This window comes from Tribolium castaneum, chromosome 9 (assembly GCF_031307605.1).
Source record: "Tribolium castaneum strain GA2 chromosome 9, icTriCast1.1, whole genome shotgun sequence".
Lineage (NCBI taxonomy): Eukaryota > Metazoa > Arthropoda > Insecta > Coleoptera > Tenebrionidae > Tribolium > Tribolium castaneum.
In genome coordinates, this window is record NC_087402.1 from 5,144,024 (window position 1) to 5,160,351 (window position 16,328).

General features: G+C 40.2%; 4 protein-coding genes across 5 annotated transcripts; 3 read left to right on the top strand and 1 right to left on the bottom strand.

Annotated features, from left to right (window-relative positions):
* Positions 1 to 26: 26 nt before the first annotated feature.
* Positions 27 to 11,919, bottom strand: Nadsyn (NAD synthetase). 2 transcript variants are annotated; one of them, XM_008193923.3, is made up of 6 exons: positions 11,781 to 11,919; positions 2,335 to 2,492; positions 1,634 to 2,285; positions 1,231 to 1,582; positions 264 to 1,183; positions 27 to 218 (listed from the first exon to the last, which is right to left on the bottom strand). In XM_008193923.3, the coding sequence occupies exons 2-6, from the start codon at positions 2,478 to 2,480 to the stop codon at positions 114 to 116; spliced, it is 2,175 nt and encodes a 724-aa protein (XP_008192145.1). In that variant the 5' UTR covers positions 2,481 to 2,492; positions 11,781 to 11,919; the 3' UTR covers positions 27 to 113. The 2 variants fall into 2 exon arrangements, with proteins under 2 accessions (XP_008192145.1, XP_064215090.1); XM_064359020.1 differs by lacking the exon at positions 11,781 to 11,919 and having other exon boundaries at positions 2,335 to 2,690.
* Positions 4,207 to 16,043, top strand: Nna1 (Nna1 carboxypeptidase). The gene is made up of 19 exons (XM_064358868.1): positions 4,207 to 4,416; positions 4,577 to 4,935; positions 4,980 to 5,209; positions 5,260 to 5,406; positions 5,454 to 6,201; positions 6,248 to 6,475; positions 6,588 to 6,679; positions 6,724 to 6,904; positions 7,049 to 7,317; positions 7,368 to 7,586; positions 7,643 to 7,817; positions 12,497 to 12,610; positions 12,807 to 12,839; positions 12,899 to 12,964; positions 14,653 to 14,789; positions 14,835 to 15,096; positions 15,142 to 15,364; positions 15,418 to 15,597; positions 15,697 to 16,043. Exons 1-19 carry the CDS (start codon positions 4,389 to 4,391, stop codon positions 15,936 to 15,938), a joined length of 3,933 nt encoding a protein of 1,310 aa, XP_064214938.1. The 5' UTR covers positions 4,207 to 4,388; the 3' UTR covers positions 15,939 to 16,043.
* LOC107397744 (uncharacterized) lies at positions 8,538 to 10,210 on the top strand. Its single transcript, XM_015978980.2, has 6 exons — positions 8,538 to 8,824; positions 8,875 to 8,995; positions 9,049 to 9,116; positions 9,163 to 9,373; positions 9,431 to 9,988; positions 10,041 to 10,210. Exons 1-6 carry the CDS (start codon positions 8,625 to 8,627, stop codon positions 10,155 to 10,157), a joined length of 1,275 nt encoding a protein of 424 aa, XP_015834466.1. The 5' UTR covers positions 8,538 to 8,624; the 3' UTR covers positions 10,158 to 10,210.
* On the top strand, positions 10,336 to 11,985 carry LOC663797 (uncharacterized). Its single transcript, XM_969832.4, has 6 exons — positions 10,336 to 10,609; positions 10,661 to 10,781; positions 10,826 to 10,893; positions 10,943 to 11,153; positions 11,198 to 11,755; positions 11,808 to 11,985. The coding sequence occupies exons 1-6, from the start codon at positions 10,413 to 10,415 to the stop codon at positions 11,922 to 11,924; spliced, it is 1,272 nt and encodes a 423-aa protein (XP_974925.1). The 5' UTR covers positions 10,336 to 10,412; the 3' UTR covers positions 11,925 to 11,985.
* Positions 16,044 to 16,328: the final 285 nt, after the last annotated feature.

Genomic DNA, 16,328 nt, shown 5'->3' on the forward strand with positions numbered 1-16,328 from the left:
ACCCCCCAAACAATTGAAACAACAGGTAAGTAAAAACTTGCTTTTATTAAAAATAAGACAAAAATCACAATTAAGGAACAAGCGGAATAATAATTTTTTTTCTTAACATTATTTCAAACGGCAATTCCGGTTCTAATCCTTGCCGTATTGTCCACCTTCTTGTTCGCCTGTTGTCCCACATTCGTTATCGACCTTTTGGACGTACCTTGATATTCCAACTAAAACCACCACTTACCTCCCGCATTTAAGAAAGTGCCACTTACTTGTTTGTCAATAGCCCGAAACTGCCACGACCAATTCGCCCGATACAAAAACGGCCTATGATCAAACCTATTATCATCGGGACTGTACTGTTCCGCGTGATAAGCCGGTGTTAACACCGTCATTTTGTGCCTATTAATTGCATAGCATCTGAAAAAATGCTTGACTTTCTCGGCCACTTCACGCGGGGTACAATTCCCACCCCACGTGTTGACTAATTTGCAATACATGGAAAAAGGGCCACACTTTTCAATTTTGCGCAATCGGCCGAACTGGCTCAGTTCGGCGTACGTCATCCCCATGTCCTCCTCGTCGGTTTGGGCCAACTTCCCGTCCTGCAGGGGCTCCAATTCGGCCGTCGGGGGCGCATCCACAATCTCCCCAATGACAGGAATCTCAAATTTTGATTTGGCATAATTCAAAAACCGCCTTAAGTCAGTCTTAGATATGCCACCAATCGGGTTAATATCAGCGCTCGAGCAGTCATATTTCGTCATGTAGCCCCTTAGCGCCTCATCCACGTTCGCGGAGCCTAGCACCAGGAGCCCCCCAGGCCGATTGCGGGCCCACAACATCAGTTGCGCAAACAGGTAAGACAGGACCATGCGGAGGCGCGCTTGGATGTTTTGGAGGGCGAGGTTTTGCCGAGGGCAGCCCCCACGAGAGGCGAATTTCGGGAATAGGCCTGTAACCCCACTGAAAATCTCGATAATAGCCGTTATGGCCTTATCTATCATTATGTGCATGTGGTAACTGCCGATTGAGGCGGCTAAAGTTGCAGCGCGTTGTTTTGTCTCTTTGGAGGAGTTCTCAGTGCCCATGTAACAAGTGACGAGGATGCGATTGCATAGCTCTGAAGGGGTGCGAGGGGTGTATTCAGGGTCCCCCAGGACGCGACGCAAATCGGATAAGACACGATTGTCTAAAAGGAAACAATGTAAAGACAGTCGGGGGGCTATAAGTGGCTACCTCCGCGCTGTACTGCCTCTACTAGCATTTTGCACATTGAGAAAACAATGAGGGCGACACTCGACGAGTCCACGCCGCCACTCAAAGGCAAGAAAAAGCCCCCTTGTCCCGACCTTCTCAAATAATCCCACAACCAACAAGCTGGTCCTTGCGCTATCTCCTCTTCCGGTCGCAAGTACACCCATTCAATGGGGCTAGCAATCGGAAGAGTTGCGTCCTGTTCTTGCGACAAGGAGAAATCAACTACCACTCGAGGGTACGACGGACTCTCAGCGGCCAAGTGAGCCAAAGACCGGATTTGGTTCCGGTACGATCTTATATCTTCCAAATCAAGAGTCGCAACAGTGACTTCCTTCAAACCAAACCTTTAGTCACACCAGAAACGAGACACTAACTCACTTACAACATCTTGCAGTGCGAATTGTTTGGCCCGACTTATGATATTTCCGTTGAGGGCTACGCACGAACAGCCCCCGAAATAAACTCTTTGCCCATCGCAACCGCGCAAATTACTAAAAATGTAACAACCGCCGGCTTTAAAAGTTGCGCTTTTGACCAAATCAACCGACACAAAAGCTTTGCGAAGCTCAGTGTAACTCCCTGAACTATTTGAAATTATTTCAACCCCGTCCAGAGCCATATTAATGTGACTACTGGCCGGGTTCCACAACTCCTCGCAAATTTCAAACCCGAGACAAGTGTCACGCGTCGCAATCACCGCGTCACCAATCGGCACAGTGCTTTGCCCTGTAAATTTTGAAATCATCCTAGGGAGGAAATAATCCTCCGTTTGTCGGATTTTTTTCCACGGGGCGAACCACCGCGACTCCCTGTAATTCCCATCATCACACATTTTTAGTTTCGGACGAATTAAGAGTATTTTTTGGTTGAGAAAAACAACGCGACAATTGTAAGCCACGTTTTTGTGCATGACGGGCATACCGACATCGATTATCATGTCTTTGCATAAGGGGGCTGTTAGCAGTTCAAGGAGGACTTCCCAGCAGTGCAAAAACGTATCGCTTTCGTAGAAATGATCCTCGCAGCTGTAGCCGCTATAAAAATTGTGACAAGTGTTACGTAACCTCACTTTTGGTGGATTACCAAATTTCCAATTCGGGGCCTGTGCGGAAGGTGGCCCCCAGGTCTTTGGCCTCGAGAATGGATTCGAGGATTCGTTCGCGATTTCCGTCGAAATCTAAGGCCCATTGGTTGAGGGTGGAGCTGGCCACAGTCACTTTTCGGCCCATTTTTTTAAAGAGCTAAAATCGGATTTGGAATGAAATGAATGGAGTAGGGGGCGATATCGCGATAAGACTGTTTGTTCGATAGCTGTTTATGTAGACATTTTCAGTCTTTATGGATTTAGAGGATTCTGAGGTTAGAAATGATGAGGGTGTCGGCCACCAGAGAGCGCACGTTTTTTCAAATTTTTCAAAAAAAAAAGTTTTTGGGGGGTTTACCCACATGGGAACAATCAGTAATCACTAAAATATGTATATAAGTAATGAAAAGTAAGGTAAAACTTCGTCTTTAATACACATCACTCTGTTCAGATGTAATTATTAATAAAAAAAGTTTAAAATTCTGTTTTTGTTATTATTTATTACAACCAATTATTCCTTTACTTTCAAGGGTGAAAATCCAAATTAGACAAAAAGTAAGTCTCGTAAAATAAGAATTCAGCTTAAAAAGCTTGTCATATTTGCCACTAGAATTTAAAATATAAAATTCTCATTAATTGTTAAAATAACAGCTAGTTAAAAAATAGAACAATTAAATATAATAAGAATCACTTTATTATACACGTGAACTGTAGAAATGATGAATAAACGCCAGGTGGCACGTTGGCGGGCAAACTAATTTTTCAAAAATAAAAATTTATGGCACATTAAACGTTTTGCTCATTAAAGCTTTAATGCTTTAATAAAAAAACAAAACACTGCAGATATTAGAACGCTCGCGACTCCATCCCTGCAATGCGCATGTTACAAAATTTCGAAAAAACCCTTAAAAAAATTGCCGCATAAACCATCTATTGCGGATAATTTGATTTTAAAGAAAGAGAGAGTCAGAGGTCAATGTAACCGTTGCACAGATGGTACCACCAATCCCCATCGCATGACGATTTGCTTGTCGACGCCAAAATTTCTGTCTTTTCCACTTTTACAAGGGTGTGTCTTGTACATAATTAAAGTGTCAGCAAAACAACTCTTGTTTTTTTCCTTTTAAAATGTTGCTGCTTTGTTACTGGCATCACGAAAACGACGTAAATTACAGCGTGATGGTGTTAGAAAAGCGACAGTTGACAGATGGGACAAAGTGGCTCTTTTCTCAAAATAAATTGGGATGGTAATGAAATTGCGGGCGGAAAGACATTTATCATTTTATTTTTGGACGGGTTGCCAGTGGCGTAGGCGGCACGTGGGCCACAAACCCATGTTTGTTGCACAAACATCGTTTGTAAACAAGAAAAAACTAAAACTCCTTTATATTGTATTAATTAAAACTCCAATTCTTTTAATATTTTTTTTATTATGTAATGCCACAAAAAAGCGCTCAATACCGCAAATAAGATTTTACGTAGGCAATGGTAATTTTTCAATACTCAAAAAATAAGTATAAGGTGGCATTTTATTTCACTAGTGCGGAAAATAAAAAAAAACATTTTATTTCAACAATCCCAAAACTAAACCCAGCTTCTTGCACTTCAGAAAAAACCGAAGCGTTTACTACCAAGAACTGGGCAATGATGATGCGATCCGGGCTCTCACTCATCGCGTAGTGAAAAAAAGTTGAAACAAATCAAAACAATAAAAATAAAATTGGCAGCAAATAAGCTGCTTGTGTTCGTAAACAAATATTCGTTATGATTAAACAAGATAAAAGAATTTTTTGGCGTCCCGACGCCGTCTGTTCGCCGCTGCCATTCCCATCAAACGGCGGAATTATTTATAGAAATAAGACAAAAGTGCGAATCTCGTCCGCCAATAATTCAGTTCGTATTCGTCCTGCAAGCACCACCCCTCGAAGGGAATCGATCGTCGCCGTCACCTATCCCCATGGCAATGTTTTCCTGCTCCCGTCGAACTGTCAACTGAAACAACCCAGTCCCAAACGCCAAACGATGGAGTGCAGCTGATTAGCAATTTTCCGGAATGGAATCGGAAAATGAAAGCGGCAAAGGTGAGCTTTCGCAAGTTTTTGTTTTGGCCACCTGTTCCACGCACCCGTGCCAAAAAGATGACACTTGGCATCGGTCTCCTCCATTGTTATGCACTTCTATATTTAAAACAAAAATGAAATAAATCGATTGGCGAAATTCGCGTGACCGTCTGTTTTGTAGAAGTGACAGTTCGGGACCTTCAATCCTCACTTTTTCCACCGACTCCTAAATCGACCAGTGGATTTTTTTCCAATTTTTACATCAAGAGCAACTTCGAGGAGGACCTCGACGAAGGCAAAAGGGATGTACCGCCAAGGGAGTTGTTTTCGTTGACGAGGGAAAGCAATTTCGTTCCTCAAGCGCCGCGATGGCCCACCGAGTGCCAAGTGTTGGAGGAGAAAGTCAAACACATAACTTACATTCCTCCTACTCCAGAACCTTACTACGTACCAACGGGGAAAGAACCACAACCCAAACCCACAGGGGACGAATGTGGCATTATTGTCTACCAATATACACCGATAAGTGCCGTTAATTACGTAAGAAAGTCACAAGGACCATAAAGGTACTATTACTGGTCTAGTTCAGTAGGTCTAGCGTCGGCGGAAGTAGGTACTTACTTCCCGCATGTTTGTGTCCCGAGGAAAACACACTCAGATTCGAATCGCGATTTGAAAGTGGAAATCTAGCTCGAGCGATTCGAATCACTCCGAATTTTTACGAGTTGTATTTGCGAGCCGATATGTACACCAATCGGCACATGCAATGGTTTTATTTCCGGGTTACTAACATGAGGAAAAATTTTTTATACAGGTAACACGTTACTAACCCTCTTCCCTTTTCTTTGACATAATCAATCCCAGATTTTCTATCGTAAACTTCTCAAAAGAAGACAGTCTTTACAACGAAGGGATGCGCCCTCTCATGTATTCCACCAAAGACTCACAGTTACACTCAATAGGCTGGAGGAGATGTGGCGACAACATCACGTACTACAGTAACGATGATGTGTAAGTCAATAGTGATTTTTTTAAAAGTAGCGAAAAAATTCGTATAGGACGCCGGAAGATCCGGAAGCTCAAATGACTTATACTCTTTCGTTTACGATGGAATTTCCTCACGATGACGATGTCGTGTATTTAGCTCATTGCTACCCTTACACTTATTCGGATTTGGAAGACTATCTCACTGAATTATCGAATCATCCGATCAAATCCACATTTACAACGATAAGACTATTATGTAAAAGTTTGGCGGGAAATAATGTGCATTACATCACAATAACGTCGGCTCCGGTTCCCGGAGAAGCCAAAGTAAGTCGAATTTATTTTCGAAACCAAAGCAAAAATTTTGAAAAAATTCAGAAAAAACGCTCAGTGGTTATTACTGGCCGCGTCCATCCGGGAGAAACGCCTTCGTCCTGGATGATGAAGGGTTTCCTGGACTTCCTCACCAGCGACTGCAGCGTCGCCAAGGAACTCCGAGACAGATTTATTTTCAAATTGGTCCCAATGTTAAACCCGGATGGCGTCATCGTGGGCAATAACCGATGTTCCCTTTCAGCTAAAGACTTAAATCGGCAATACCGCACTGTGATGAGAGACGCATACCCGTCCATATGGTACACAAAACTGATGGTACGCCGACTTTTGGAAGAGTGCGGAGTGGCCATGTACTGCGATTTGCATGCCCATTCCAGGAAACATAATATTTTTATCTATGGGTGTGAGAATAGAAGAGGGGCGGAAAGGAAGTTACAAGAGCAAGTTTTTCCACTGATGTTGCACAAAAACACGGCTGATAAAGTGAGTACATGAGTGGAAAAAATTTTTGATTGAGGGATTTTTCTAGTTTTCCTTTGAGAGTTGCAAGTTTCGGATACAGAAGGCCAAAGAAGGGACTGGGAGAGTCGTGATGTGGATGATGGGGATTGCAAATAGTTATACCATGGAGTCGTCCTTTGCTGGGTCGACTCTCGGGACTCGCAATGAAACCCATTTCACGATCCAGGACTACGAACAAATGGCGAAGAGTTTTTGCCAAACTTTGCTCGACTTTTACGACGAAGATCCGAAAAAGGTACCAAGAATTCGCATTCCAATGTTTGTGTTTTTGATAATTTTTAGTATTTTGGCTTACATTGTATCGGAAAAATAAAATTTTTGTCGATAACTTCTGTGTTTTATTCTAGGAAAAGTTGAGAAATAAAATTATAAATAGATTAGTTAAAGAAGGGTCCAATGCGGATGAGCCTACAAATATTCACTTGAGTGACTACTCAAGGTAAGTCCAGAAATCTAAAATATTTTCCTTTGATTTTTTTTTAGCGATGAGGGTGACACATCGAGCACCAGCTCAAATGAGGTCGGCCGCGACGATGAAGAATTTTTCTGCCCAGCTGTACCACCACCATCACCCATCATTTACAAAAAATTTAAACCTAAAGTGTACAAAGCTAAAACCAAAATTTTGACGCGAAGTCCTAACGCTCCCAGAAAACCACTACCAGTAATTTAATTACTAATTCGGGTCAATTAACTGTTGGAGTTTTGCTTAATTAATTAATTAACCTCAAGTTTGAAATAAATTATTCTTAAACAGTTAACTCCCGAATTTTTGCAAAATCCCAAAAACTAGCCAACAACTTTTCAGATTTGCAAAGCAACTCTAGGACTCTACTTATCCGAGAAAGAAACGAATTCGGAAAGTAGTTGTTCCGAGGACGAATACAAAATCCACAAAGCCAAAAAAACTGTACGAAGAAAATCAAAAAAGAAGAAAGTTGGTACCAAAAAGAAGCACCAAATTTGTGCCTTGTCCGATTGCGAAGTCCAGTATAAAAGTGTTTCAGTTTTTGAGTTGGTCCCGAGTGAGAAACTTGCGCAAAATGCGACAAGGAGGTCAAAAACACCGCAGCCGAGGTACCATTCCAAAATCCCCGATTTAGAATTTCTCTGTTTTTTTTTTTAAGGGTCGAGAGGAAAAATACCATAGCCCAACAATTATCAGAAGTCCAGGCAAAACTCCTGACTCTGAAAAACAAAATTTGGTTCGGTGTCTCCGACGAAAATGTGCCTTTATCGTGGGGCCGAAGCAACTTCACTCCACCTCCCATTCAGAAAAAATCTCGAAAGAAACCACAAGAGAAAAAAGCTCCAGTCAAAACCACCGAACCGAAGAAACCATCCGGGTATACGACCGTAATAACTCTGAATTTCCCGGCGAATTCTTCCGCAAATTTTTCAGATTGCGGAGACAGGCGGCTGTGGATTGGGGCCACATCCAAAAATCGAAGAGTCTTCCCGAGACCAAATCAAAAATAAATTGCGACGAAGATGACAAGAAGAAGCAGAAGAAGAAGAAGAAATTCGGGAAGAAGGTGAAGAGTGTCGCTCATGCGAAGATTTTTTTAAATAAAGACTGACAGTGCTTTTACGCTCAAACTCGTACTGCCGTAGATGTGATATTAGGTGGCTGACTTAGACAAATATTTGTAGAGCCTTTTTCTAATAAATTTTTTATTAATGAAACACTTTGTTTAATTTCACCATTCAAATGTCAGAGTTAAGCCTAAAGTTAAGTCGCTTTGCGTAGTCATTTTATCGTGGCTTTTAATAGACTTTGTCGATGATGCGCTGAGATGGCGCTGGGTTGCAAGAAAGAAAGCGAATTTAAAATTTCAGCTTACTGAGAAAAAATGTGGTACCGCCGCGCAGTTGACAAAATAAAAATTTCGCAAACGTCAACAAAATCCGATTTTTTTAACACAATAATTGTTCCAAGTTTTATTAAATATAACTTGTGATAGTTGTTAAGGTATTAGATATTAGTAAGTGTTTTTTTCTCCGAAAATGCCTTTTAAATTCCAGAAATTGCAAACATAAAGTGCCAATTTCAAAAATTTGAGTAAAACACTATCCTGGCTGATAAGTGATAATAGATGTGCCTTTCTTTATCATCGATCAGTGACGATTCTTTCGTTTTGGCTTAATTTTAAGTGTCTGTATTGTAAAATGAATGGATTAAAAGCTTTCAATAAAACTTCATAAACAAAAAAAGTACAAAACAACCAAGAATATTTCAAATTGGCGCGATTTTCAGTACGTGATGACGCCGTTGGGTGGAGCTCGGCAGGAACACATTGCCAACGCAATGTCCCGCTTCTATAAAAGTGTTCTAGGGTTGAAATTATTGTTCTTTCACTGACGTGGCTTTAGTGCGCTTGACAATGTCGGTCGAACAGCTTCAAAATATTATTTCGCCGAAAATTAATCAGCAAGTCCTTACGGACATTGTCGTGAAAAAAAGTGGTTTGAAGGATATTCAAATAAAAGAAATTAAAATAGAAGGGGCCTGCACGAGAAAAGGGGATTCGTATTTGAGCCAAATTTGCCGATTTACAATTGAGGCAACGGGAAAAAATAAATCGTAAGAAAGTTTTCCCTAATTTATTGATTTTCTAAACACCTTATTTTTAGAAATCAGGAAAATGAAACGTCAATCCCCGTAATTGCAAAATTCCTACCGAAAAATCTCGCTCGTCGCAAAACCTACCGCTCCCCTGTATTTTTCGAAAATGAGGGAATATTCTACGAAACAGTAAATCAAAAATTCTTTCTCAAAATCAATCACTCAATTATTTATTTTTCCAGGTTTTGCCGGCCTTCCAAGACTTCCAAAACTCGAAAAAGTTGTCCAAAAAATTCGAAAACATTCCTTTGTAACTAAAATTCTTTTCGCGATAAAATTTTCATATTTCGTTTCAGAATGCTTGCACAATGGATTGACGGCGATAACGATTTCATAATTCTCGAAGACGTGACTCCCCAAGGATACAAGCCTGCTGTTCGAGGCTCAGACTTAGATGAAAACCACTCTGTGGCTATTTTAAAATTACTTGCAAATTTTCATTCTCTGAGTATCGCTTTCAGGGACCAAAAGCCAGAAATATTCGAAAAAGCCGCGGCGAGTTTAAAAGTAATTAATTTTGGCAACAATCGCCCCAAAAAATATAAAGTATGTTCAATTTTTTAGGAGACATACTTTGCCGAAAAATACCGAAGCTGGTTCGAACCTTTCCTCCACAAACTCTATATTGTGGCCTTAGACGCAGTCGAGAATGAATTTCCCCAACTTTTACCAAAATTAAAAAAATACATTTCTGGCGATGTCTTCGGTAAAATTTGTCAGGGTTACCAACTCCGCGGCCCCTACGCCGTTGTAGCACACGGCGACGTTTGGGCCCCAAATTTTTTAATAAAATATGCGGAAAAAGATCGAATTGAAGATATCGTAATGATCGATTTTCAATTAACACGATACGCAACTCTCGCTGGCGATTTAATTTTCTATTTATTGACTTGTGTCGACATTAATCTGATCGAACAAAAGTGGAATTTTTTGATCAAAGAATATCACGTGACTTTGACCGAAAATTTGGCGCAATTGGGGTCCGACCCGAATTTAATTAATTTAGAAGGGTTGCACAGGGAATTGAAAGAAAGTATGAAGTTTGGCCTAGGTGTCGTAATAGAGTCCTTAATTATGTCACTTCTGGATGAAACCGAAGTTGGAGATCTTGATGGAATTCAGGTGAATTAATTAATTGGGAAATTCTTTAAATTAAAAGATATTTAAATTGCAGGGAGACGAAGCAGTATCCGTGGAAAACGTATGGAAAGTGTCTCCCTTTAAAACCCAAGCCAAGCGGCTCAGATTCGCCCGAATGTTCAAATTTTTGGTCGATAACAATTTTATCTAAGTCTTGTCCAAATAATTTAGTTTTATCAAACAATACATAAGAGTAAACAATTACACTCTCCTGATAAGTAATTTCCTGCAATTATCTAATCAAAACAAATAAAAATTTGAAAAATGGTAATTTCCCGCTCCATAATCCCTCCTCGAATCACAAGTGGAGATACGTGGTGTAACGCCATTGCCTATGATCCAACCACTTCCCCGCTCCACAACATAAAAGAAGAATCAAGCACTGAATTCGTCTATAATCAAAATCATGTCGGTCCAAGACTTGCAAAAAATAATTTCGCCCAAATTCACGCAACAAGTCATTAATGACATAATAAAGAAGAAAAGTGGTTTAAGTGACATTTGTGTGAAAAAAATCGAACTTGGAGCTTCCTCAAAAAAGGGCGATTCCTATTTGAGCAACATTTGTAGATTCACAATCAATGCCACTGGCAAAACCCAAGAGTGAGTTAGACAACCAATTATACACTCCTGTCATAACCTCAGCTAATTTAGGGGGCACCAAGAGTCCATCTCAATCCCCGTTATTGTGAAATACCTCCCAAAAAACATCGCGCGGCGAAAAACCTATCGATCGACTGACTTTTTCGAAAACGAAATAATCTTCTATGAGAAGGTAACCGAGTTCGAAGGTAAACCCGCGCCTAATTTTTTTTTTAGATCTTGAGCGCCTTCCAAAAATTTCAAAATGAGGCCAAAACTGCCGACAAATTCGACAACATTCCGCTGTAATTATTACGAATTGAAATTTTTTCTTTAATTATTAGCAAAATGCAGGGTTTTGTCGACGTGTTGCGACGGCGAAAACGACTACGTCGCGATGCAAGATTTGAGTTTTGAGGGGTACACAAGTGCGGAGCGCGGCGCGGGTCTCGACTACCCCCATACGGTGGCTATTTTGCAAGTCTTGGCCCGCTTCCACGCCGTCAGTCTTGCCTTCAAAGACAAGAAGCCCCAAGAGTTTGAAAAGGCGGCAACGGCACTTAAAGTAATTTTTTGTTGTAAGGGGGCCCCCTTTGACTTGTTTTGTAGGAGACGTATTTTTCCGAGAGGCTGCGCCCCTGGTACGCCAACTTCCAGAAGCGGGTTTTCGTTGTGATAAGGGACGCGGTTGAGAAGGAGCTTCCAAAGGAGTATTTACAAAAACTGGATAATGTGATAAACAAGGATTTGTACGGCTTGTTGGTCAAGTCTTGCCAGGTCAGGGGGCCCCTCTCGGTTGTCACGCATGGCGACGTTTGGGTGCCCAATTTCCTGATTAAATACGAGGGCCCCAAACTGGGGCACATCAAAATGATTGATTTCCAATTGACCAGATACACGACTCTGGTCACTGATTTGGCATTTTTTTTGTTTTCTTGTGTTGATATGACTCTGATTGAGGACAAATTTGACGATTTTATCAAAATTTATCACCAGAGCCTCAGTGAGAGTTTGGAAAAGTTTGGCTCAAGTCACAATTTAGTGACTTTGGAGCAGATAAATAAGGAATTTTTGGAGCACAGTATTATGGGTGTTGGTATGTCTATGGAGGCTCTCATTATGGCTCAATTGGATGATGACGATGTGAGTGACCTGGACGGTATAAAGGTCAGTTTGGAGCTACTTGACTTACCTCAAATAATCATGGGGGCGCTTCCAGGGTGACCAAGCTGTTCCACTTGAGAGTGTTTGGCTGATTTACCCATTCAAGGAGCAGGAAAAGAGGCAAAGGATCGCAAAAATGGTCAAATTCGCCGCCGATCGAAACCTCATCTAGGTTTTTGTGACCTAAAACCTAATTTAAAGTTTTTTCTACAAAATAAAGTTTTCACACACTTTGGGGTTGTTTCAATTTGAAAAAAAATGGAAGGGGTGGCGCTAGTTACGCCGATCACATGTCACTCTTCTGAAGTTATTTAACCGGAGTTACGTTTTTTTATGACTAAAATTACGCAAAAAACGTTCTGATTTGAAGTAATTAAGTTTTGGGCAAAGTTCGGTTGAAATATCATTTTACTGGCTTAAAATTTTGAAAATTGTCAAGTCAAGATCATACTTCCCGACCGAGGCGGAAGTAGCCGATCGTGTCAAGCAGGTTTTAATTTCTGGGGTTTTTTCCATCAACTCGGGGACAATTTGAGTTGTTTGGTAGTGTTTGGTGATTTTGTGGCGTTTTGGGTGATTTTTGGGGACGTTGAGGGGTAGTTTGCGTGTTTGGGGCCCAATTTATTGAATTTAGTGGTGTTTCGGTGTCAGCGTCCGGCGCACTCTCATTCGTTGTTCCCGGCCGAGTAAATCCAGTGTGTGCACTTTTGTTGCGAAAGTAGAAAATTTCTTTTTTGTTAAAAGCAGCGGTTTTTAAGTGCTCGAAACAGGATGAAGGACTTGGAAATAAGTAAAGGGCTCAAGGACGAGATAGAAACCAACCAAAACCAACTGAAAAATGCTATCCGTAATCATCAGGTAAGTTTGCAGTGGTTCTGATTTTGCCGTCACGTAAGATTGCCCTAAGAGGACCGTGGGTGTGACAGAGACGGAGCGAGACAACTCGTTGGGGCGAAAACTTCCCCAAAACATTTTTGTTATGTAGTGGAGGGCAATTTTGAAAATTGTTGCTTTGAAGGTTGGAGAAAATGAATTTTTCGTTTTTTTTTTACAGAGTTTTGTCATCAGACTGAAGCAGGACCCTGACGTAAGTCGCCAGATTTATTAATAATTTTCCTCGACTGATTTATTCATTTTTTCACTCAGAATGTTAATTTGCAAAAAGAAATCAACAAGGCCGAACAGGAAATAATCCTCGTCGGTATCACACAGGTACGTATTTAGGGAATTTTGTAACCTCCGAAACTTTCTTTATTACTTGTGGCCTCAATTTTCACTAAATACCTCCCGGTAAAACAGTTGAATTAACAATAAAATGGCCGTTAATGTTTCCCATGCTGTCTTGATGTGAAAAATATAACAAGTTTCTCCGTCCCTCTCTCTCTCGTCTATAAATAAAATTGTTTTTAAACTAAAGCCCTCGAAACAATAAATTGACTAATGCGCAACTTTCAATTCATTATTGATCTCAAAATCGTCGATTTTTTTCCGAATTTTAATTCCGCCACCGTTGCGAGATTTATTGATTCGTGTTCAAGATTTTACATAAAATACACACGCAGATGCACGTTTATTTGAGGTCAATAAAGACCATTATCGCGCAGTCCTACACACTTATCGATGTTAAATTTAGGTTATGTCAAATTTATTTCAATGTTGTTTTGGCAAAACGGCCGTCTTGATTTTTACGTGACCTTGAAATTTAAAATAAATATGGCGGCGAGGTACAGATTGCGGAAACAAAATTCTTAATTATTTCGAGGCGAGCGGGGTTAAAGAATCTTCAAGGTCGAACATCGGGCGGGAAGGACCGGGTTCAAGCCCGGCTGGGGAGAGACTTTTTTTCATCACATTATGACAAGAATGCGGATCCTGAATGATAAGATAAGCACCAAATGTTGGGTTATCCTTGTTTCGCATTTTTGAATGCGTAGAGGGTGAAGAACGTAATTTGAGCTCAGGATGTAAAAAATATTTCATTATTTCAGTTTAGAGTTTTGACCTCTGCTGAATCATACTAATTGACGGCAATGGTAAAAAAGTGGTCACATTAAAACGTGCAATTGTTTTATTTATGACGCAGAAAATTGTTTTTGGGTGAAAACCCGATGTTTCGAGATAATCAGTTGGCTAGTAATCTCTGATTCATGTGAGAGTAAAATAGTAACAGAAAAACAAAAAAAGGTTAAATTACAAAATAACCAGCTTTTTATTAGTAGTTTTTGATAAGTGAAATCGTCTGTAAAGTGGAACTTTTCAGTACTTGTTTTACATGTTTTGCTTGGAGATTGTCCCTAAATAATCGACAAAGTATAATGCTGATAGCGTAATACATCAAATGCAAAAGAATCAAAGAAAAACTTTATTTTTTGAGTTTTTTTCCGAAGGCAAATCAGGTGTAGCTGTGAATTTTTGAGTGTGATTTGAATCCTATGATTTAAAAAAAAAATGTCACTGGCCAAGCCTACTTTTCATTAATTGCCACAGTTTTTACGGATACGTCATGCATATTTAATAGAATTTTTCCAACACTTATCTAAAACTGATAAAGTTTCATTGTTACGTAAACGTTTAAAAATGAAGAGGAAAGTTATTTAGTTCATTTTGTTTTTGCAGTACTTTATTAAAAAATGGACAGTTGTGTAAGCCTTTTTTGAAATTGAATATAAATGTGAAACGAGAAGTAGAGATAAAGTTTAGATTACGTTTCCTATCTACGACTGAGTAATTATAGTTATCAAAGCGCTTTGTCAATTTGTTTGATGTAAGAGTGTTTTTAGTTGAATGAAGACAGATTTTGGAGTATAAATAGTGATTTGTTTTTTTTTACAAAATTTTAATAATGGTAATAATGATATTACATAAAAAATGCAAAATTTGAATTTTAAAAAAAATTATAGAAAAGTCTCCTGGAACGCCTCCGCGAGGAATACAAAGCTCATCAAAAGTCGCTCAAAACCAACATTACAAAAACTAGCATCGAGGAGAGACGTTTTAACCTGAGCACGGCCCTGAACAGAGCCCGTAAACAAAACATGTAAGTTTGAATTTTCCTCTTGTTGCCAAAATTTAAAAAAAATAGTGTGTCTCGCCCCACGTCCATCTCGGTGTCGTCAGTCTCCGACGATTCGGTGGAGGCAGCTTCCGTTAATTCTTCCCCCGAACACCACACCTTCAACCCCGTGGACCCCCACGAAGTCACTCAACCGGAATTTCTCAACAATTTCGGACTCGTCACGCACGATGTGTACAAGGAAATGCAAAATAAACGAGTTGAGAGGAAACGGCGGAGCACTGCTAACCCCCATTTCCTCTACGGGAATAAAGGCTGGGACTTCCAACCGGTGGGTGCCCCCATGTCCCCCCTCAAATTGATTGTTTGTTCGTAGAAAAGAAAACGTAACGCGTATTTGTATTCGTCGATTTCGCCCCCAAATACGCGCCAAGCCGTCCGGAAGAAGAACGAGAGGGTGTCTCCACCCCCGACTAACGGCAATGCGAAGTTGCCGTTTCCCCAAATTCCGAATTTGCCGAGTGGGCTCACCATCGAAAGGGTGAGCCCCACGAGCTCGTCGTCTGACTCCAAGACGTGCGTGACTTGTAGACAGCCGGGTATTGCCGATTGACAGCCCCCTTAATACATTTCTGATTGCCGTTTGTTGCAGGTTTATTGACGACTTGCGAGAGTTGTAGCAATGGTTTTCACGTCAGGTGTCACAACCGCCCTTTGGCTCAACCCCCGAGACAGTGTCCCCGTTGTATTAATAAGGAAGTGCGCACTGTGGGGTCCCTAAACGTGCCTTCGGGAATGAGCGTGTCTTACGTGACGCCTTCCGAAGTTGCAGGTTAGATAATAAAAAAATCCGAATTTTTTGTTTCTCTCTCCTCTATTCCGTCTTTCAAAATTAACTTTTGGCTCGATCGGATGAATTTTATTTTTGCAGAAAAACTAGAGGAAAAGAAAAAGTTGGAAAAAGTTAATAAGACACTTTCAGCTGAATTGACCCAATTGCAGGATCGGCACTCGCAATTGACGATCTCGTTGAAACGTCAGAAGAGTCAACAAGAAGAGTTGCTGATGACGCAACAAACGACTGAAGACAAAATTAAGCAAATTTTAACTTTTATTAGTAATGTTAAAAATGAAATTGTTTCTAAACCGACACAACCTCAGGCTCAGACATGAAGAAGTGTGATCAGTTTTGTTAGCAAAATGTTATCAATATTGTTAAGACTGATGGTATATTTTGTTATAAGAATTTGTAACGAATAAACAAGAGGACCACCTTTATCAATGTTTTTTATTTCAACACACAATTTCTCCAAGCTAATACATTTTACTGTGTTACTGAAAAATAAAAGAACGCGAATGAACTACACCTTTTAGTGGAGTATAAAAAAAGAAAACCACATATTTCGTACAAAAGCCCAAGGATAAAGATTATCGTGTATTGTTGGTTGCATAACCACTACCAGTATAATACGTTATTAATTGTTTAATTACTTTAAGTACGGATTCGATACTAAACACAAAACAAACAAAAAATTACACATCTATTATTAGCTTATTTTTTCT